Source organism: Betta splendens, chromosome 5 (genome assembly GCF_900634795.4).
Source record: "Betta splendens chromosome 5, fBetSpl5.4, whole genome shotgun sequence".
NCBI classification, from domain to species: Eukaryota; Metazoa; Chordata; class Actinopteri; order Anabantiformes; family Osphronemidae; genus Betta; species Betta splendens.
In genome coordinates, this window is record NC_040885.2 from 3720012 (window position 1) to 3741882 (window position 21871).

General features: G+C 40.0%; 2 protein-coding genes and 1 long non-coding RNA gene across 10 annotated transcripts; 1 reads left to right on the plus strand and 2 right to left on the minus strand.

Moving 5' to 3' along the window:
* Nucleotides 1-455: 455 nt before the first annotated feature.
* On the minus strand, nt 456-3725 carry LOC129604087 (uncharacterized). The gene is made up of 2 exons (XR_008694677.1): nt 2591-3725; nt 456-2164 (listed from the first exon to the last, which is right to left on the minus strand). It is a non-coding gene; the product is annotated as an uncharacterized LOC129604087 (long non-coding RNA).
* LOC114855881 (bactericidal permeability-increasing protein-like) lies at nt 474-11337 on the plus strand. 3 transcript variants are annotated; one of them, XM_055508832.1, is made up of 6 exons: nt 474-751; nt 1711-1812; nt 10537-10596; nt 10940-11007; nt 11077-11119; nt 11200-11337. In XM_055508832.1, the coding sequence occupies exons 1-6, from the start codon at nt 680-682 to the stop codon at nt 11329-11331; spliced, it is 477 nt and encodes a 158-aa protein (XP_055364807.1). In that variant the 5' UTR covers nt 474-679; the 3' UTR covers nt 11332-11337. The 3 variants fall into 3 exon arrangements, with proteins under 3 accessions (XP_055364807.1, XP_055364806.1, XP_029007228.2); XM_055508831.1 differs by lacking the exons at nt 474-751; nt 1711-1812 and adding exons at nt 9039-9075; nt 10056-10158 and having other exon boundaries at nt 10252-10596; XM_029151395.3 differs by lacking the exons at nt 474-751; nt 1711-1812 and adding exons at nt 10057-10158; nt 10252-10428.
* A 1738-nt stretch (nt 11338-13075) lies between these two features.
* Nucleotides 13076-21786, minus strand: cdk5rap1 (CDK5 regulatory subunit associated protein 1). Of its 6 annotated transcripts, none has more exons than XM_055508823.1 (13): nt 21389-21784; nt 21205-21308; nt 21081-21115; nt 20895-20989; nt 20608-20818; nt 20336-20456; nt 19105-19410; nt 18837-18934; nt 18670-18725; nt 18121-18251; nt 18002-18046; nt 17411-17548; nt 13076-13390 (listed from the first exon to the last, which is right to left on the minus strand). In XM_055508823.1, the coding sequence occupies exons 1-13, from the start codon at nt 21618-21620 to the stop codon at nt 13316-13318; spliced, it is 1647 nt and encodes a 548-aa protein (XP_055364798.1). In that variant the 5' UTR covers nt 21621-21784; the 3' UTR covers nt 13076-13315. The 6 variants fall into 6 exon arrangements, with proteins under 6 accessions (XP_055364798.1, XP_055364797.1, XP_055364796.1 ...); XM_055508822.1 differs by having other exon boundaries at nt 17897-18046; nt 18121-18221; nt 21389-21782; XM_055508821.1 differs by having other exon boundaries at nt 17897-18046; nt 21389-21780.
* Between the last annotated feature and the right edge of the window lie 85 nt (nt 21787-21871).

Sequence of the window (21871 nt, forward strand, 5' to 3'; positions counted from 1 at the left end):
AACCGGTCGAGGCAGATGGCCGCCCACATCCAGCCTGGTTCTGCTGGAGGTTTCTACCTCGTTAATTATTACAGAGCATGTGGGAAAGGCAACGGTGTCTAGAGCCCTTCTTACCGTATGTCTGGTACTGAAATGGTTCCTGCACACTTTTGTAAAGTTACCTGGCCACAAACCTCTGTGTATCATTAAAGGGCTCATATCATGCAAAATCCACTTTTTAGACATTTTGGAGCGTTCCTATGACTCTATGGGTCACATATACACACACTGAGCACGGTAGAAATGCATTTCCTGCTTTTTTCACATTTTGAAAACGTAAATTTTCTCATCCAATGGAGAGAGACATCTACTACTCTGAGACCGTGTCCTATGTGTCGTCACACTGGTAGGAACATCTTGCAAATCCTGAACCACCACCCCCACAATGATCCCGAACCAAAACTGGACTTCCGCCATTTCCCCCCTCTCACTCACCGTGAACAGACAAGCACGGCAGCGCCCAAGTCCTCCCATAGAAATAGTTCGGTTCTTAGGTGTTCTAACAACACCAAAGTCTATTCACTTTAACAAGGGATCAACAAGTGAGGATTTGTGGGTCACTTTTATTTTTAACGGACCGGTGCCAGAAACACTGCCTCAGCATTTATACGTATGTGCATTTCAAACGAGGGTGCGTACAATGCTGGATTTGTTTCACGGCTCCTGTTGGAAAAAAGGACCTATTCCTAAAGTCCGTCATCCACTCACTGAAGTAAGTACATGCTTGATATTTATAATGTTTTAAAATGTTAGTTTGTCCGTTTAAAATGTAGTAACCTATGTGTGGGGCAAGTTACTAGCTAGCTATGCTAACGGCTACAGCCAGTCGACCGAGCCTTTCTCCCCTTCAAATGTGCTCATGTGGGCTCCTGCAGCCACACACCTGTGTGGAGAAAAGCTAATGACTAACGGCATCGAGCGGCTACAGGCAGGGAGCGGTGGGTCTAGCGTCTGTCCTTTTTCTGTAATCGCATACACCTGCGGGGAACAGCTGATCGTTATCGCCCTTCCAGCGGTGACAGGCAGGAAGCGGTGGATCTAGCTCGCTGTAGTAAGTTTGTTCTTGATACTTGTGATATCTAAATATGTTAGTTAGGTCTGTTTAAAATGCAGTAACCCACATGTGAGACAAGCTAATCGCTAGCGTCGCTAACGGCTACAGTGAGTCAACCGAGCCTTTGTCCCTTTCAAATGTGCTACTCTGAGTTGGTGCAGTCACACACCTGTGTGGGGAACAGCTAATAGCGATGGGCCTTCGATCGGCGACAGGCAGGAAGCGGTGGATCGAGCTTTTGTCCTGTTGACGTGCTGCCGCTCCTGTTTGTGTTGCGTTAGCCGTTAGCATGCCTTTAGGCCTTTGTACTTTAGAGCTACAGTTGGTCGATCGCTACAAAAAGAACCTGCAGATGAACGGGGTTATGTTTGTTATTACCCCGTCCTGTGTCACAGCCTAAATCAACTTGTGATTTGGGGTTATGTCATTGTTCTATCAAATTCTAACATGATTAGTTGGAATGATTACTGTGTTGTGTTGCAAGCTTAGTTAATGAGTCACATCTCTACAATAACTGCTGCTTATCTGGTCAGTTACCTATAGCTTGTACCATAGCCATTATATTTGTAGGACCAATACAATTTACAGTAAATGTAACAGTCTTTTCTATACTGTAGGGAGGCACATCCCAGTTACCTACATGCAAGGAGGCTGTCAAACAGAGAAATCACTGCAGACTCTTGGTACACGGACATCTGCTGCCCAGCTCAGGAGTGAAGGTATGTAAGTATGAAATCATAGTATTGAAATTACATGTTTTTTCTCTTTCTAATATGGTAAGCTATAAAGTTGAAGCGGCCATAAATAAAAAGCATATAAATTATATATAAATTTAAAAAAAATTCTTAATGAGTATTGCACTCACAAAAAACACATTTTTACTCAAATGGTAAAGGAGTTATTCCACAGGTGGTTTACATCCATCATACAATGAGTGTTTTAGTGTTTTATCCATCAGGAAACTCTGCCTTCATCTACAACCCAAGCATGAAGAGATGGCAACTCAGATTCTCACCCTAGGAATCCTCAGCACCAGCTCACTAGCCTCTGTAGACTAGATACCTGTAACAACTTCAGATACAGAGACATATTACTGTCAGATTTATCAAGAATGACAAAAAACATAATTAAAAGCAGTAAAAATACGTTAGGTCAATATATAATTTGAACCAATGCTTTTTGTTCCCAGGAAGGTCATGCAGTGATTGCTCTAAATATTAATGCACATTTTTAAATAAAATTATGTCAGAGCAGCAGCACAAGTAAGACAAAACAGTGAAATGTGTAAATGTAAAATGTATTTATATTATTTCAGCTATGCTCTCAAACTTATTTATTTGTATAATGTAAGCTAAAGTAGTGTTTTCTATTAACGAGAGTTTTCCAGGTAAGTCGTGTTGTGAATATTAAAGCTGCACACGCCATTTAGCATACGCATTAGCAACCGCTAGTCGCTTTGCAAATAAATCAATTAAATTAAAGTAAATGCGACATTACCAATGAGACACATCTTGCATCAGCCGAAATGTGGCGACTTCAACAGCCTCCTCTTCAGCTTCAGGGTCAGATTCGGGATCGTAGACGTATGGTTCTACTACGCTACGAACCAGCTGGCTATTCTCATGCAGTCCTGTAGTGGGTCTTCTTCTGTGGAGGATTGCGTTCTCAATGTCGCACTACTGCCACCTATTGTATCGTAACCGTGCGGTGGCTCGTATCCATGGAGCCAATTTAAAAAAAAAAAACAACAATAAAAAAGGTATGCGCTTCCGCACAGAGGTGTGGTGAGCAGCTTCGCTTGCGACACGCCCAAAAAACACAGCGTTTGCTGATGGAGAGTGAAAACCACACATTGACAGGGGCAGTGTGGACGATCTACAGGGTTTTATGGGATGAAAATTTACAGAGACCTTACTGAGACATTAAAGTCTAATATTTTTTAGAATGAAAAGTATGATATGTGTCCTTTAAAGAAGAATTCCACAGAGTGGCAGGGTGGTCCTTTCTAAGATATTGACACATATTTTAATACCTAAACAATACGGACATACTACAAACACATTTTCTGTATTACTTTATAACTATGTGTAAATTGTGGCATTAATGTTCAGATAGTCCTAGCCTTAAGGCGATGCTCCAGTATTTCAATTTGAAGTGTAGCCTTTTTAATGGCCAGTCTACTCTCCTCTATTTGAATCTGTATAAGGTCCATCTCAAGGTCACTCTTTTTGATTTGTTTTTGAAGATGGACCTTATACAGCTCCTTTGCATAGCAACTAGGAATGCAATGAAAAGGGAAAGTTTTCATGTTATAAAATTATATATTAAATATTATGCGACGCAAATATAACTGCAGACAGATTTTGACACTGCTTAGATTATGTGATGAGGTTTGTTACTCCCTAATGTTAAAAGGGGTCAAGTGTTACTACATATAGTATATCTCAGACCTGTCCAGTGTCTTATTCTGTCACAGCAGAAGTGGTCTCTTCATCTTCATCCTACAATGGAAATATGCAAGTATACTTTATCTGGCAATGAAAGAACATAAAATGTAAATGCAACAAATCACTTACACATGTCACAGAATGTGTGCTTTCTGGAGGGTCTAATAGTACATCCGTCCATCTGTGACTGGAGGACAATGCAACCCATAAGATCAATGCAAAAAAATATCAGAATACTACAACACTGTAGAAACCTATGCAGCATGTGCATTTAAATAAAATAAGCATGCATACTACTGCTAAGCACATTCAAAAGTCGTAGTGACAGAGATAGTTGATTTTAAGTCATAAAACAACCATATAAGTAGTACTACTGTGGTAAACTTACATTTCACTAAATTCCTCATGTCGTGGGAGGTAGTGTGCGATGAAGTGCCCCCAGGAATGCTATTGACTATCATTCACCCTTTATTTAGGGACAAAGCCAGCTCCTCAGATGGGGTGAGGGGAGGTGGTGGTGCCCCCCCACCTGTCTGACGAGCCTCTGCGTTCTTTCTTTTAGCTACATTACAGAAAGAATATGCTAAATAGATAGATCCTGTAATTGTGTAATCAAATCTTACCTTTTTGTAGGATGTTTTTATGTTTCATTTTGACTTGGGACAGAGTTCTTCTTGCTCCAGAAGGATACACAACAATATTACTATAATCCAATTGTAGCTGGCATCACCTGGTGAGTGATGTGAGTGACTCTCTGATTGGGAGGGGAGGGGATAAAAGCTTGCAGGTGTTCCCCGTGCTGGTGGTTCTCGACATTCAGAACAGTGGTGAACACTGATTCCAATTGAAGTGTGAGTGGAAGCTGCACAGGGTAGGGATTTATGAATTTAAGTGCTAGCAGTGCACTTGGAGACTGATTGAAGTCTTGTTGTTTTCTTGTTGTAGTGTCGCTGGAGCTTGCGGGGTGGCCACGTAGTCAGTGGGGTGGCGTCCAGAGGGAGACGCACAACGATTGTGCATACAATAATTGACAGGACAGGTAGAGTTATAACTAAAGTGTGGTTTTAAAGTAGAATATTAAAATTGGTAAATTTAGTAAGGTTTGAATTAAATGTTGATTTCTGGTTGTTGTGTGTTGCAGGGACTACTGGTGTTGCATCGCTGTTTCCTTCTGTCCATTTTGGTTTATTTAAGGTTTTTTTCTTTGTTTAGTCTCCTCGGCCTTGCACGGCCTGTTGTCATATGCGGGAGCATATTCTGTAAGGGTGGACTAACCACGTTTTCTTCTTTCCATTATTATTTTTTTGTGTCGTTCAGTTTGTTTGCCATTTCCCTAGCCGTCCCCTGTGGGTATCCGTAGCCCGGCCCGTTGATCGTGCTGAAAGGCCGTTCAGGGTGTTGTTGTTTTAATCAAAATTGTATTGCGGTGCCTTAACCCTTAGTATGATGAAGATGTGTGCTGTGTACCACTAAGGGGCTTTACGAACCCTTCGGTACAGGAAGCAACGGTGCCGGGTACTATGCAATGTCTGGGGGAAGGGTGATCAGGGAGACGACACTGTCTTTTAGATAATTGTATTAAAATTGGACTATTTTATCCACACCTGAGTACACGCCATTATTTGTAGTTAGCGAAGTGAGTTTAGCGAATTTAGATGCGGGCAACACAATATTATTCGAATCTTATGAAATTAATAGTACAAACGATGTGAAAGTTATGTTTAATTTTCCATTGCAGTAAAAGCGGAGAGGGTAACAAAATAACAGTAATTAAATAAACTCATGTATTTACTCTGTCGGTTATCTTTTGCCAAGCCAACTCTCTTTCCTTCGCCGATGCAGCTGTATTGCTTTTTCTAATGTTAATAACCGGCTCATACGCTAGCATTAAAACCTCCAACTCCGCCACTGTAAAATATGCTGCCCTTTTATTGTCGCTTCGGCTGTCCATCATGACTCGTTAATTCTGCCATCCATTGACATGTTTTTATATATACACCGTGCACGTGTGTTAACTCTCGGTTACCGACAGGTGGTAGATTAGCCTAACTCTTTAGGGTATGCATGAGGGTAAGCAGGTTCTGGGTTAATCAACCAAGAGTTCAGGGTTTAGCAGAAGGTTAATCAACCATGCTTTCTGGAACACACCCCAGAGGTGGTATCAAAATAAAAAAGGAAATAGCAACACAACAACCCAAACTACAAATCCATGACAGAAGGACTGTGGTTTTATGTGACACAATGATATTTCTTTATATATGTCGCTCTTGTTCCACATTCTAATACGTCCTGGTGCTAATTTCCACCAGGAGTTATCATCAGTATGCTGAATCATTTCCATGGTGAACAAGGCAGATACAATGAGTGTTTATATAAAACTTGTGAAATTATTTAGTCTAATTTACCTGTAATACAATGAATTTTAAATAGGAATAATTGGCTAGTTTGCTATATTATCCCCTAATCTACAAACAGTGGTTTTATCCTTTCAGTTATGAAATTAATCAAATTATTAAAAAAAAAATAAAAAAAAATTGAGAAAAGTCCATATTTAAGAAAAAGACTGTTTTTTGTCTGAGCCCAACTTCTCCAGAATAGACCCTCTCACGTAATAGAAGACACAAAAAATGTTTTTTTCTTTTCTATGTGGCCAACAACACCTACACATGCTAGAGAGGTAGTTAGCCAGAAGAGGAGCAGATTACAGCCATGTACTGTGGAAACTATTATTTTTTTAAATAAAAATCTTTCATTTAACAAATTGACAAACATGTCTCAACATGCTAATAACATTTTACTATCAAACATATTTGCCACATCAAAGCTACCCAATATAGAATTATCCACAAAGAAAAGCGATTACACATCTTTGATAAAATACATTTTATTTAAAGAAGAAAACATGGACTGTGAAATCCTAAACCACAAAACATCGGTGATAGTTTGACGGCCAGCCTGGTCTGATGCAGTTCTAATAAACAACCAGCAGATGTCACTATTAAATGTTTAAAGCCAACTGATGCCAAAGTTGCTTACTAATGCCAAAGTTGCTCCCTGCCTAAACAACGCTTCAAAGTCGCCATCACTATGGCCTGGTCTTTGAAATAATAAATATATGGTAATTACCACAGGCTTGGTTCTGGATTCGGCAACGTGGTTCCTGACTTGAATGGCCAGAAAACGTCAGCAGGCTGTCAGCTTCTTAGGAGGTTATATGAATATTTGTGCAAGCAGTCATGATAAGCAGCCAATCATAAAAACTGACAGAAATTGTCCTTCAAAATAAAAGTGTAACTTTTTAAAAAATGTATTTTCAAAGCAAATACATTTTAGAAAGAAAACAGCAAAGAAATAATAAAGATAAGATAGACTTTATTTTAAATAATAAAAGCTAACTGGGTTACAGTAGTTAGTAGAACTAACAGAAAAACACTGACAGAGTATTTCATGAAAAGGAGTATTTCACAAAAACTGAAATATAAAAATTGTAAATAAATTTTACCATCTTTCTATGAGGCTTTCGATTCTTGATATAAATTTGAGAGAGATTATTTTATTAGGCTACTTGGTTAATTACACTAGAAACAAACCAGTTTGATAACCACAATATACTTTTAGTTCCATTCTAAAATACTTATACTGTAGATCTGTTTTACTTATAATTAACCTTTAAGTAAAGTATGGCAAACATGCACAGGAACAATGCTTGGTATTAAATGCATTGGTTAACTGAGGAATTTACACAAGGAACTAGAAAGTCAACTTACTGTACGAGAAACAACACAGAAGGGAGAAATAGGTTGGTGCCTATGATTTGATTAGATGGGAGCAAAGCAGCAAATCTGTCAACCAATAAAAAAGCTGTGTGGCTGTTGTCATCAGTGCTAGTTCGTCCAAGTAAATTAGGTCATGTGCTTCTGTTCCTGTTTTAGTATGTGGTTGCTACTACTACTACTTCTACTACTACTACTAGGTAGGTCCAATCACCGCAGCTCAGGTGATTTGTAAGAGTGCAATGCATTCTGGGTGTTGTAGGATGTGACCATTTTCAGCCACAATACACATTACTTTGGTTTTCCCTGTTTTCTCTGGACATAGAGCAACAATATTAAACGTTGTTGCACATTTTTGCTGATAAAATGTAAAATGTTATGTGAAGTGTTTTGGTTTCTACTAGTGAAACATTTGTTGCATTCATACTGCATTCTACCAGGGATCTTTCTAAAAGCATTGACCTCCACTGCATTTCTGATACACTTAAAGTGGGAAATCCCTTGGCAGTCACATGCTTCAGATTGGGTTTGTAAAGTCTCACACTCATTTAGTCTTGATCTGTCACGCAAACCTGTACTGTAACTCACTGTAGTTTAAGCATCATTTGTTTAAACTCATGTATGTGTGGTATGGGTGGCATTAAACTTGTATTAACATAATAAAAGAAATAACATAGTGGGTCTATATTGTAGTTTGAGCAAACTTTAAAAAAAAAAACTCTAAAAAAAGCTTGAAAAGAAAAATCGAAAGGCTTGTCTGCCAACATGTAAGTTTATGGAGGACAACTTATAGGTAAGACCTTAATCCAGTACCAAAGTTGTGGAAGTAGGTCTAGATGTATGGTCATAATCTATTCTAGCACACATATCCTAAAAATATAGAGGTGTTTTCTGATCAGTACACCCTGGACAAGTCAGTAGTTCACCACAGGGTCACATATACAGACTAACAACTTTGTCTATTCACACTTATTCAATTTAGAGTCAAATAAATCAACTACAGAAAAGCAGAAACCTTGCCTGCTTTGTGAGGAACCTCCTAGCAGTCTTGTTCCTTTTTACCCCTCAACAGCCAAGATGCCCCTGTGTTGCTGACTCAGCACCAAAGCACCAAACCTGGAGTCCAAGTAAAGCTAACAGAGAAGGGCCTTGAATATGGTAACACCTAAGGCTAAAATGTCATCTGGTAGTTTAAAACAATTTTATCTTGAAAGTGTTATCAGATTTGTTTACTTTTTACCATTAGGAAGACAACAGGGCATGGCTGCAGTCCAATTAAAACTCAAAACCATCAAAATCCCTGATTTTTCTGGTACACAGCACGTTTCTCCTGTTAGAAAAGTCCAATACAGATTCTCAAAGTAAGGGGACATCTTTTAGATTCGGTTTAATGCTTCATTTAATATTTTTATGTGCCTTTAAGAACAGATTTCTTTTCCAGTATGCACATAGTGAACAGGGCATTACCAAAATCTAAGGTGGACCTAGTACAGGGGAGTGGTGTCAGACTGTCTATTGGTAATGCCTTCATCAGTCTGCATGGGAATATGATATAGGCAACATGAGCATCAAATTCCATGGTGGAGCCAGGTAAAGTGAATGTAGTTGTGATGTAAGAGACCTTTTCCATTTTTCCTCTTCATGCTACTGTTGATGCACTGAATGCTCCTCCTAACTAGTGTGTTTACTTTTGTGGCAGCTGGCTGTACAGTCTTTTAATTCATTCATTGATAAGGCTCTGCATGGTGCTCTACAGAAAAAGGTAAGAAGGGCCTTAAGTTAATGTTGCGTTATTAGGTTGGAAATAACCAAGTACATTGCCTGAGCCACAATTCACCAGTTATTTGAATGCTAGAGATATTTTCCAAGTACTGTATAGATGCTTAATACAAAATCTAATCTGCTAATAATGATGAAGTGTTAGGGATCAATACATACCAACTGCAACATTAGTGAAGGTCGCAAGTTTGAATCTAGCTGCAGGAGTTGCAAACCAGTGACTTGTCTGTCAGTGCAGAGTCCTGATAAACAGAGGAATTACATTAGGAAGGGCATCCAGCGTAAAAACTTGCCACACAACCATTTTTATTTGCTGTGGCAACCCCTGATGAGAAAAAGTCGAAAGCAGTTACCTTTTAAGTAAAATTACTGGTTCATTGCTGGTTTTACTTCATTCTGTACATTTTGCCTCTACACTGGATTTTTTCTAGAGGCCTGAACATTTCAGATTTTTGCAAAAAACAAGTTTTCTATTCAGTGTGTTCTTATGCTGCCCAGAAACATCTGTTTAACAATGAACTACTTTTTTACTTAAATTACAGCATGTTTTAAGTACCTCAACTTATGTGATAAATGTAAGTGCCACATGCAGCTAAATAAATCTTTAAGGCAAATACTACAACTACACTAAATACAGACTTGTCATGTATACTTACATACTTACTTACATATTCATAGAATTAACAGTTAAATCACCACTAAATTAATTATTGTTTGTTTTCTCAGTTTACGCAAAATTAAAGAGCCATAAGTAAAAGGTTGTAGTAAGAGTAAAACATAAACAGTACTTTGCTTTTGATTACTTTTCTTTTTTGTTTGTTGTTCTCTCTAGTCAGGAATGATTGTATCTGTGTTTCACTACACAGTTGTCTGTTGTTGCAGATCTGTCCTCTGATAGGTGATGTAGTGTCTGATTTGAATCCTCACTTGAAAACTCTAAATGGTAAATTTTCCTGTTTACAGTAATAGGTTATTTCACTGATGATGAAAGGAGTACGCAGAGATTGAATATTCAATGGTGTCAACTCCTACTGTTTCAAATTCTTCTGTAGATATGAGCTTGAAGGTAAAGACATGGACATTTTCTGTCAATGTACATTTGAGAATGGAACAGCTTTTCTAGTTTTATTTAGTATTAAGCATATCTTGTGCTCTTTAGGGTGAATTTTTTAATACTGGGAAACATCAGGAACCACCATTCTTTCCTGCCAAGTTCTTTCTTCCCTCCCAGACCAACAATATGCTATACATAGGTGTGTCTGTTTTCACTGCTAACTCTGCAGCATTTGTCTACAACAAAGCTGGAGTCCTCAGCCTTTACATCACTGATGACATGGTGAGCAATAAAGCTAGCAGGAATACAGAGGTTAAACTCTCTATTCCTTATTATATATACTTTCATGACTTCACATTGAACAACTTTTTACAACTTTTCCTCCAACAGATCCCTCGCACTATTACCATTTGTCTCAACACCACAGCATTTGAAGTCTTCCTACCAAAGGTAACATCTAATTTCATTGATTGTATCTACTATTGTAGGACACATCATCATCCCCTATGATTTACCAGCTATATCATGGTTATATTTCTAGCTGGTCAGACTTTTTCCAGGCCTGATGATGAAACTGTTGGTGAAATCAGTGAAAACAGCTATCTTCACTTTTAAACCTAACAACGTGACCCTTCAGACCACTGGCACAGTGACCGCTTATGCCATCCAGCCAAATGCCACACTTTTCCCTCTTTTTGTTTTAAACTTGATGGGTGACAGAACTGCAAAAATGAAAAGAAAAAATTATGTAGTTGTGACAACAAACAGTTAAAGTATTATTGTATCTTTACAGGACACCAGTGTGAACGCCCAACTCTTTCTTAGTGGAATGAGATTGGCTGGAGCTGTCACACTCAACAAGTGAGTAACTAAAAAATGACCTACATGTTTTGTATTGCAGCTCAATCTGATTTTATCAAATTTTTCCAGAATGAATCTGACCCTTGGAACAAGTTACATGGGACAGTTTCAGGTAATAGCTGAATTCATACATTACGGTGGTAAGTGCTGATGGACACTAACAAAACAACTAATCCTTACCTTAACCTGCAGGTTAAAGCTCTCAGCAGTTTCCTGCAACAGGTCCTCAAAGTGGTTCTGATCCCTACTCTAAATGGTGAGTTTTTATATAGCCAAGTATACATAAACCGTGCATTGAGTGTACTACATGTTGTTATATGTTGATTACGTTAGTTCAAAGTGAAGGACTATTTTTAATTATATTTATTTCAGTGTAGTTAAAATGCAACCACTATAATGATGGAATAATGCTAATAAGTTTAATAGAGTCTAGTCTAGAAGCCGATGGCCTTTAATTTTTAGTCTGACCTGCAGCATTTGGTTTAGTGCTTGGCATTTTTTAAAGAAAACCTAGTTACAGAACACAGGGTAATGACAGACAGTGCATTCATAAAAATTAAAAAAAAAATTGTAAAACTGGTTTAAACTTAAACTCAAAATACATCAATTGTGAGGTGTTTTAGACAACTTTTATTAATCTTACATTACGTAAATACAATAATTGTGCTTGTAACTTTGTTCATTTTATTCTGGGATGAACTCATTACCTTCATTCTATAAAACATATTTAATGTTTACAGTTTATTAAATATATGAAATTTGCCTCATAGTTGAACTTGAAAAGGGATACCCCTTTCCCATTGTTATGGGAAAAATTGTGTCTTCCTTATTTCTAAGCAGTTATTATACGATTTATGACTTATGTTCTGCAATTAATATCTTATGTTTTGTCTTACTGTATGCATTTGACATTTCACCTAGATTGTTCAATGGTTGTCTGTGCCTGATAGACTCTCAACTTATTTTCTTCACATGCTCATACAGAGGTTATTCTTGTCTATCTACCCACCAAAAACAGCTCCCAACATTTTGTCCCTAAGTTACTTGCATTTTATGTGAAGGTGTATTTTGAATCTTGATGAGTTAATACCCTTATTGTTTCATTTGCAAGGGTCTTTTATTATTACAGAATGTGATGTTGACAATTTTTATTCTTTTAGTGTTTGATTAATGTGTAATCAAAAGGGGGGAGTGTTATGGGAAAAATTGTGTCTTCCTTATTTCTATGCAGTTATTATACGACTTTATGACTTATGTTTTGCAATTAATATCTTATGTTTTGTCTTACTGTATGCATTTGACATTTTACCTAGATTGTTCAATGGTTGTCTCTGCCTGATAGACTCTCAACTCTAGCTCCCAAACCCAAGGTTGGGGAATTGTGTCTCGGTCTGTTGAGACTTGGTGCTCCTTTCTCACAGATAGTTGGACGTCAGCGATGCAGGTGTGAGAATGTAAATATCTTCACACACACTGCGACAGGGAGGAGATGGTGCATGTAATTTGATTGGGTTAGAAAGACATTCCACCCTAGTCGGACAGAGAAGCTAAAAGGCAGAAGCAACTTGAGGATCGTGGGCTCTTTGCATCACACCTTCGTGGTGTGTGCACTGATCTCCCCAGCTACTTTTTGGTTTGTTGATGTGCACGACAACATCCATGCTTTTGATTTGCTTTCCCCATTATTTTTATTTTCTTTATTATTTCAATAAATCGCACCAAAGGACAACTCTCTCATCTGCTTCTTTATGGAAAATTTCCACCACAATATTCAGTTCCTGGGTTGAGCTTCATTCCACTAGAACAACTACTAACTATCAACTAACAACTTTTCCTAGATCAGACCTTACTGCAGCCCTGATCTACAGAGTTGTTCAGGCTTTGCTGTCGCTCGTCTTTTCTGAAATAACATGCTTTTACCATTATCTGGCTGCTGACTGGCTGCAAACGTTTCTCAGTGTGTATTTCACAAAGCAGATCTACATGTATACAGATCCATGATATTTTTCAATTTGGAGGGGGAAAAATTTCATAACTTTACTTAAGACACAAAAAATCAATCACAGTATTCTGTATTAAACACAATGTATTTTACTTATCAGCATATTATTCCGACATGTTTGAGCTTCTACCTCAGTATGTACCTACACACATCACAATAGTCTATACAACAGCTCTGCAGTTGAAGAACCACTTTTCTTACAAGCTATACAGTATCTAACTTAGTGGCAGATTTTAATAGTGATTGTCTCATTATTATTGTGTTATACATTGTCATCAATGTATTTTCTGGGCAGAGTGTCATAGTTTACTTCACTGTTCCTCTCAAAGAGCTGTGACTGATGGCTCGGCCTCTCAGACTCTGGGAGCTGGATGACAAAATCTTTAAAAAGGAAAAAACATCTCAGATTAAATGCTATTGATGTTTTGCAAAGCTATTGAGTCTTTGACAGTTCAATTAAAAGGTCCCACCAGCATACATCAAACTCAGTCTCACAGAACAAAGTCAATAGCATGTTATGTATTGTAGAACAACTTAGTTTTAATCCTGGATTAAATGTTTGAGCATGGTAGCTGTGCTACGTGTTTCCATCATGGCTGGGTGGTAAAGCATTCTGAATGAACTGTCCATGGAAAAGATCAGACAACTTTGCAAAAAGTAAAAAAAAAGCAAGTGCATTTCTAACACCATACAGTATGTCGACCTGCACCTAGTTATACATAATTTGAGTCACATAAATATACAAGTGTGTAAAGAGTCAATTAAAAAAATATTTAAAAAAAATTATATATATATAAAAGGTGCCTATCTGTTCTAAGTCTTCACACACACACACACACACACACACACACACACACACACATATATATAGATTATTATATATTTCATAATATATATATCATCGGTAAAGTCGCAAGACTTGTATACGGGTGGTCCCCGGTTCGAATCCCCGTTAGGGCAAATAAGCATCCAGTGTCTTGGGCAAGACCCTTCAAGCTACCGCCTACCTCATATCATGAGAGACAATAAACCACATGAGATACCGGCTCAGACGTCGCCCGGTCTAACAAGGTCTGCGTCAGGTGTTGGGGAACCAGAGCACCTTGACGAGAAATGGGCTACTGGAACAAGAAAGAAATGTGTGGCGAATGGGAACGGAGAAACCCACATTCAAGACTGACTGCGAAGCAACTAGTAGCTCAGTGTTCCAACATCGATTGACGAGATACAACACAAATGCTACGGCAAGGGGGAGCCAGAACGCCAGGTCAGAGGGGAGGTTTCACCATCTCCCCAACCGGAAATTGGGTACGAAGCCCCAATAAGCACAGATACGCTGAGCGAGGCAGCGACTGACCTGAAAGATCAGATCAGAGATACAGAGATTAAACAGGCAACCCCGAACCCCACTACAATGGCTAAGTGAAATACCATCAGAAAGTCTCATGGAAGATGTGAATGAGAGAGTTGAATTGAGAGTGATCCCTACCACAACAATCACAGAAACCAATGAGCTGATATACGCTTCAGCATCAGTGATCCTAGAGGTGCTTGGCTATAAGAGCAACCATGGGAGCCATGAGAAACAATACCCACCATGGAAACGAAGGTTGGAGGCAAAAATCAAGGCAGCTCGGAGGGAAGTGAGCCAAATGACAGAGGCCCAGAGAGGTGCAATGAAAAGACCGATGCCCAAGAGGTACAGCCAGATGCCCATACCTGAAGCACTCGAAACTACCAAGCAAAGGCTACAAGCCTTGGCCAGCCGCCTGAAGAGATACACCAGAGACAATGAAGCCAGACAACAACCTGCAAAAGTGTACTCTCAATGGCAGGGTAATATCAGCGGAGCAGACCCACCAAGGCTGGAAACTGAACAGTACTGGAAAGGTATATGGGAAAGGGAGGCGTCACACAACAGCAATGCACAGTGGCTGGTGGATCTGAGGGAAGAGTAACCTCCCTGAACAGAACCCAGTGACTATCACAGTGGCAGACATCCAACAAAGAGTCTCAGGTATGAAAAACTGAACAGCACCCGGCCCTGACATGATCCTACTGGCTAAAGAAACTCACTGCAATCCACGAGCGCCTGGCAGCACAAATGAACCAGCTGCTAAGGGATGGGACTCACCCTGAATGGCTAACCGAAGGGCGAAAACGATCCTGATAATGAAGGATCCCTCAAAGGGTGCAGTCCCATCCAACTACCGGCCAATAACCTGCCTCTCCACAACATGGAAGCTCATGTCAGGCATCATCGCAGCTAAGATAAGTGGGCACATGGGTCAATACATGAGCGAAGCACAGAAGGGCATTAGTAAGGATACCAGAGGAGCCAAACACCAACTCCTGGTAGACAGAACAGTCGCCCAAGACTGCAGAATGCGACACACCAACCTGTGCACAGCCTGGATTGACTACAACAAAGCCTATGACTCAATGCCACACACATAGATCACTGAATGCTTGGAGCTGTACGACATCAACAGAACTCTAAGGGCCTTCATTGCAAACTCGATGAGGTTGTGGAGAACCACCCTTGAAGCCAACGGGAAGTATCCATTAAATGTGGCATATACCAAGGAGATGCACTGTCTGAACCCCCTCAGCCAAATAATAAACAAGACTGGCTATGGATACCGACTCCGGAACGGGGCCACCATAAGTCACCTCTTCTACATGGATGACATCAAGCTGTACGCCAAGAGTGAGCGAGACATTGACTCACTGATCCACACCACCAGGATCTACAGCTCGGACATCGGGATGTCATTCGGGCTCGAGAAATGTGGGAGGATGGTGACAAAGAGAGGCAAGGTAATCCACACAGAAGGGGTCTCACTCCCAGAAGGAACAATAGCAGACATTGAGGACAGTTACAAGTACCTTGGAATACCACAGGCAAACGGCAACCTTGAACAGGCAACAAGGAATGCGGCAACAGCCAAATACCTCCAACGAGTAAGGCAAGTCCTAAGAAGCCAGCTCAATGGCAAGAACAAATCCCGGGCAATAAACAGCTACGCCCTGCCAGTGATCAGATACCCTGCGGGAATAATAAGGTGGCCAAAGGAAGAGATACAGACCACAGATGTTAAGACACGAAAGCTCCTCACCATGCATGGAGGGTTCCACCCCAAATCCAGCACCCTGAGACTGTACGCTAGCCGCAAGGAAGGAGGCCGAGGACTAGTGAGCGTGAGAGCCACTATCCAGGTTGAAACATCCAAGATCCATAAGTACATCAAGGATAAGGCCCCGACAGATGACGTGCTGAGTGAATGTCTCAGGCAGTGGAGAACAGAGGATGAGATGCTGGAAGAGGGACCTTCATGGGAGGACAAGCCCTTACACGGGATGTACCACCGGAACATAACTGAAGTGGCTGATCTCAACAAATCCTACCAATGGCTTGAGATCCAAAGGACAGCACAGAGGCACTCATCCTGGCCGCACAGGAGCAGGCCCTGAGCACCAGAGCCATAGAGGCCCAGATCTACCACACCAGACAAGACCCAAGGTGTAGACTGTGCAAAGAGGCCCCTGAGACGGTCCAGCAAATAACTGCAGGGTGTAAGATGCTGGCAGGGAAAGCATACATGGAACGCTATAACCAAGTGGCTGGCATAGTATACAGGAACATCTGTGCAGAGTATGGACTGGAAACCCCAAGGTCAAAGTGGGAAACACCTCCCAAGGTGGTAGAGAACGAGCGAGCCAAGATCCTGTGGGACTTCCAGATACAGACAGACAGAATGGTAATGGCGAACCAACCAGACATTGTGGTGGTGGACAAAGAACAGAGGAAAGCCGTAGTGGTGGATGTGGCAATACCAAGCGATGGCAACATCAGGAAAAAGGAACATGAGAAACTAGAGAAATACCAAGGGCTCAGAGAAGAACTGGAGAAGGCTTGGAAGATGAAGGCCACAGTGGTGCCTGTGGTGATTGGAGCACTGGGGGCAGTGACCCTCAAATTGGAGGAATGGCTACAACAGATCCCTGGAATAACATCCGACATCTCAGTCCAGAAAAGTGCAGTCCTAGGAACAGCAAGGATACTGCGCAGAACCCTCAAGCTTCCTGGCCTCTGGTAGAGGGCCCGAGCTTGGAAAGTGGATGAGACCACCCGCGTGGGGTGAGAAGGGAGTTAAGTTTATATATATATATATATATATATATATATATATATATATATATATATATATATATATACATATACACACATACACACTCTGTACTTAAATGATTATAGAAACCTTTAGAAATCACTAAAACTGCACCGAATGTAAGGAAAACTAACCAGAACATCTGTGTTAATCTGATAAGCATCACTAATACAGCCATGTCTTACATACATTTTTCAAATACACTAACTTGCTATAGTGCAAACATTACCTTCACCAGTATGTAATCTCCAGCGTTGATTGGAGCAGAGGTGGACTCTGCAGGTAGGGCGACATCCTCTTTGGGGAAAATCACCTTCAAATTGCCATCAGTTCGCCCACACAGGTCCTTGGCAGATCTTTTACTTTCCTGCATAAAAATGAAAACCTGAAATAAGTAATGTTGCCTAGTAATGGGTCCATTCAGGTAATTCCACTGCTAACGTTGTTTTTTCGATTGGACGTGATTAATTTGCTCACTCTGCTTCAGTCAGTCAAGGTAAAAACAAAGATCCAACACTTCCCTGAATTCCCAGTTATGGCCTCAATATTATATTAGCTATCTCCCTTTTTTATGAGTTATGGCACACTGCTGTGACCCTGCATATCATAGTAAATATAAAATACATATTATATATCCCCAACAGTTGAAGAGTAAAACCCACCACACAACACCACTAATTAGTCAACTAGTTTTGGTTAGTTGTGCAGTACTCACTCCCTCCACCAGAACAAGCTGTGTGCTGTTAATGAGAGCAGAATTGACCCGCAGAGCTTCCTCTCTGAACACAATTATGCACTCCTGCAATCGTCGCTGCTTCACCTCCACTGGCACGTCATCTTGTAGCCGATGGTAGGCATGAGTTTTCTTGAAAAATGAATGTCTTGAATGTAATTCCCAACCACTGAGACATTTTTTGCTAGTGTGATGTACGAGCTTACCTTTCTCATACTGTAGGCAAAAAGGAACCCCACATTGTAGCCCACCTCCTTGATCAGAGACAGAGTCTGCTGGTGGTCGTCCTCCGTCTCACCACAGAAACCTGATATGAAGTCACTGCTGAGACTCACATCTGACAAACATACAATTGTACAACACACTGAGGTTATAAATGTTGAAGGATTATAATGCGACTATAAAAATACAATTAGTTCTCTAACAGCTACCTCAGCATAGAAGTTGCTTTATACACTAAAAAGGAGAGAGATACAGACATAAAGATTGGGTATGCATGTTCCTATATTTTTTGCTAATTTGTTTAATCTTGGGGAACTCTGCTGGTGAAATGCAAATCATTATTACGGACATTAACCTAGGAAGCAAAGTGCAAAGAACTTTCTGATTGAAAGGTAGAAAAAATCTGAGCTAGCACTAGTATTTCAGCTTTCAGTTTCAAATGTTTTTTCATTTGCAAATTCATTTTTTTCACATGGACAAAAAGTATAGACCAATTTAGCTCCATAGAAATGGGCCTAAACTTTTTAACCTACCTGGGATGATTTTTTTTACAGTGTCCACAAGATCAAGATAGGTCTCTCTAGTGTAACTATAGTTTAAAAGAAAAATTACATGTTATTAACAATTTACTGTGATTTATAATAACTAATATCAATCAACTTTCAAGACTGACTTTGGTAAAAGCACACTTGCCCCTTACCCACGTCGCATTCTTGTTAGAATTTGACTGCTCCCACTTTGTGCTGGAAGGTGGATATGCTTACAAATGTTGGAACGCTCTGCGATCAGATGCAAAACCTGTGAACACCCACACAGAAACTAGGTGACCAAGTCTGACCCAGTCAAATGACTGCAAGACAGTGTCAAGCAGTTATTTGTCTTCACCTGTCACCAGATCATCGGGAATCAACATGTTACTTTTTATAAAACAATGTGATCAGTGTTGTTTGTTAAAATATAAAAAGTACCTCATCAGGGAAGTCTTTGGGATGAGGGGACATGAACCTGATCCTCATATTGGGATCGATGCAAGACACTGAATCCAACAGGTCAGAAAAGCGCATGCCTCCCTGTTTGGTTCGGTAAACTGTCTTAAAGCCCCGGCTGAGCTTGGTCAGGCCTGAGTCACAGAACTGTTCTTCTGATGTGTCTCTGTAGCTGTTCACATTCTGACCAAGTAATGTCACCTCCTTCACACCCTGAGGGTCAGCGACCACACGCACGCACGCACGCACGCACGCGCACGCACACGCACACACGCACACACACACACACTTTAGAAAGGTCAATTATTGTTGTATCAGTATCAGTGTTCTCTTGAAGAGATTAACTCAACCTAGCTACTATGAACCATTAATTTAAATGCTTTGTAAAAGTATGATTAAGACTTACACAGGGTCTTTAAAGCTGTGTGGGAAAATGTCAGTAAACAGGTGATACTTGAAACATTTGATCATCATGCAAAACTTCATTCATTTCAGTAATGCAACTTAAAGGTGAAACTAATATGAGATAGACTCATTACATGCAAAGCAACATATTTCAAGTTGTGACTTATCATAATTATTACAGTTTACAGTCATTAAAAAAAATCCAAATCCATAATCTCAGAAAATTTGAATATTGTGTTCAATATTCTATTCTAATCTCAATTATTACAAATCACATCTTGAACTATCTTGCATGTAATAAGTCTAATTTCATCTTTTAAGTTGCATTACTGAAATAAATGAGGTTTTGCACGATATTCAAATTTTTCGTATTACCTTTATATCTCTGCTAACCTCAGCTTTCATTGTACAGCCAACAAATATTTGGAATCATAGTGGTAAATGGTCTTGCACTTGTATAGAGCTTTTGTAACTAGCTGGTACTTAACGCACTTTAGCACTGCTTTCAAATTTATCCACTGGTGGCAGAGCTGCTATGCAACTTATGCTGAGACAGGGGGAAACTTGGGGTTCATTGCCTTGCCCAAGAACATTTTAGCATGATCTTGGGGAGCCAAGGAATCGAACCACCTAAGTTACCTATGATTGGTGGGCAACAGCTATTCCTCGAGACACTGCAACAATGCAAGCCATTATGCAACAATGTACAGTACTAGCATCTATCGTACAGTATTATAGCCATGAGTTCCCTTCTGATCATTACAGCAGAGTTTAATTGGCTAACTTTGGAGCTGAGGTTCTCACGTGCCTGGTCAGACAGCATACGAATCTCCTCAAGAATGGAGCTGATAGGTCTACTTCTCTCTCTCCCTCGAGTGAAGGGAACAATGCAGTAACTGCACATGTTGTCGCAGCCTCGCATGATAGACCTGTCAAGGCAAGAAAATACTTAAAAACTTAGGCACAAGCTAACTAAAATCTAAAATCTCTGCATAAAACTGACATTCTGATATTAACATTTATTATTATCTATTCCGTTCTCAGTAAGTAATTTCCCTCCCAAAAAATCCACACACTTACACGAAAGCACTATGTCCATAAGAAGCACGGTGGACAGGCATAATGTCTGCATAGGTCTCCTCCAATGACAGCAGCACATTACATGCCTGATGATCTCCATCAGCCACAGTCAGGAGGCGGGGGAGGTCTCTGTAGGCATCTGGACCAGCGAGAATATCTACCAACTTTTCTCTCTCCAAAAGCTCTGTCTTAAGCCTCTCTGCCATGCAACCTGGTCAAACAGTAATTAATGTGAAGTAAAACTGTAGGCTATTAAAACATTTTCGCACATAAGTAACAATACTCACCTAAAATGCCTATTTTTATTGGTGACTTTAGGCGCTTCTTCTTCATGGCTTTGATTTGCTGCAGTCTATTCCAAATTGTCTGTTCAGCTTTCTCTCTATTTTGACAGAAGAACAGCAAAACAACCTTTTCTTCTGACAATTTGATATTTGAAAAATAGCTCTTCAAGGGAGATAATATGATTTTACCTTATGGAGCAGGTGACCAGAAGTATAACATCGGCCTGCAAGCACAGACAGATGTTGAGCTACGCGAACAGTGTTGGCATGTGTTATATTAAAACGGTCAAAGAGAAGCAAAGCTCAGCTATACCTCATTTACATTAGCTGTGCGTTGGTATCCTTTCCTCTGCAGTATAGACCATGCTATCTCCGTGTCATTAACATTCATTTGACATCCATAGGTTTCAAAATACACTGTTATGAGACAAAATGTGTTACGCGATCTTCCCATATAATAGAAATAAACAGACGGCTTTTCATTCATGTGGACTTACCTTTCCTTGAGTTACCCATTTCCAGCTCCGCCGAAAGATAACAGTGTTTGTCTGAGTCTCCTGTAACTTCTCCCGTGAAATCTTGGAAGCGTGGACCAGAAGATAACCGAGTCTTAAAATTATTCGTAGCTGTTACACTATTAGTTACACTAGAACAATATCTTGGTTCACTCCGTCTGACAGGAAGCAGGATCCGGGAAATTAAGCAATTCAAACGCCTGAGGTTTTTCATAATTACTTAACTTTATAAGTCCACAATAAAATGGCTAAAATCTGTCGTATTTACCCACAGTATACTTTTATTTCCTAGCTCGCCACTTTTGGCATCATATTTTCAGTATTTAAGTCTCGCGGACACAATGACTTCCTTTCACGACAGTGGATTCTGTTACATCCAGACTGTGGTTCACTCCCAGTGACCCCGTGTGTACGTTCAATTTCATGGTCCGACTAAAAACGCATTCAGTGTAACGTTCCACGTTT

Bases quoted from the DNA above. Each gene is read 5' to 3' on its own strand.
- LOC114855881 (XM_055508831.1), top strand. From the start codon at position 10,108: ATGGTGTCAACTCCTACTGTTTCAAATTCTTCTGTAGATATGAGCTTG. The intron at 10,159-10,251 runs GTAAAGACATGG...TGTGCTCTTTAG, and splicing joins CTGTAGATATGAGCTTGAAG to GGTGAATTTTTTAATACTGG. The intron at 11,008-11,076 runs GTGAGTAACTAA...AAATTTTTCCAG, and splicing joins GGAGCTGTCACACTCAACAA to AATGAATCTGACCCTTGGAA.
- cdk5rap1 (XM_055508821.1), bottom strand. From the start codon at position 21,620: ATGAAAAACCTCAGGCGTTTGAATTGCTTAATTTCCCGGATCCTGCTT. The intron at 21,116-21,204 runs GTATAGCTGAGC...CTGTGCTTGCAG, and splicing joins GCACAGCTAATGTAAATGAG to GCCGATGTTATACTTCTGGT. The intron at 20,457-20,607 runs GTAAGTGTGTGG...TTGCCTTGACAG, and splicing joins TATGGACATAGTGCTTTCGT to GTCTATCATGCGAGGCTGCG.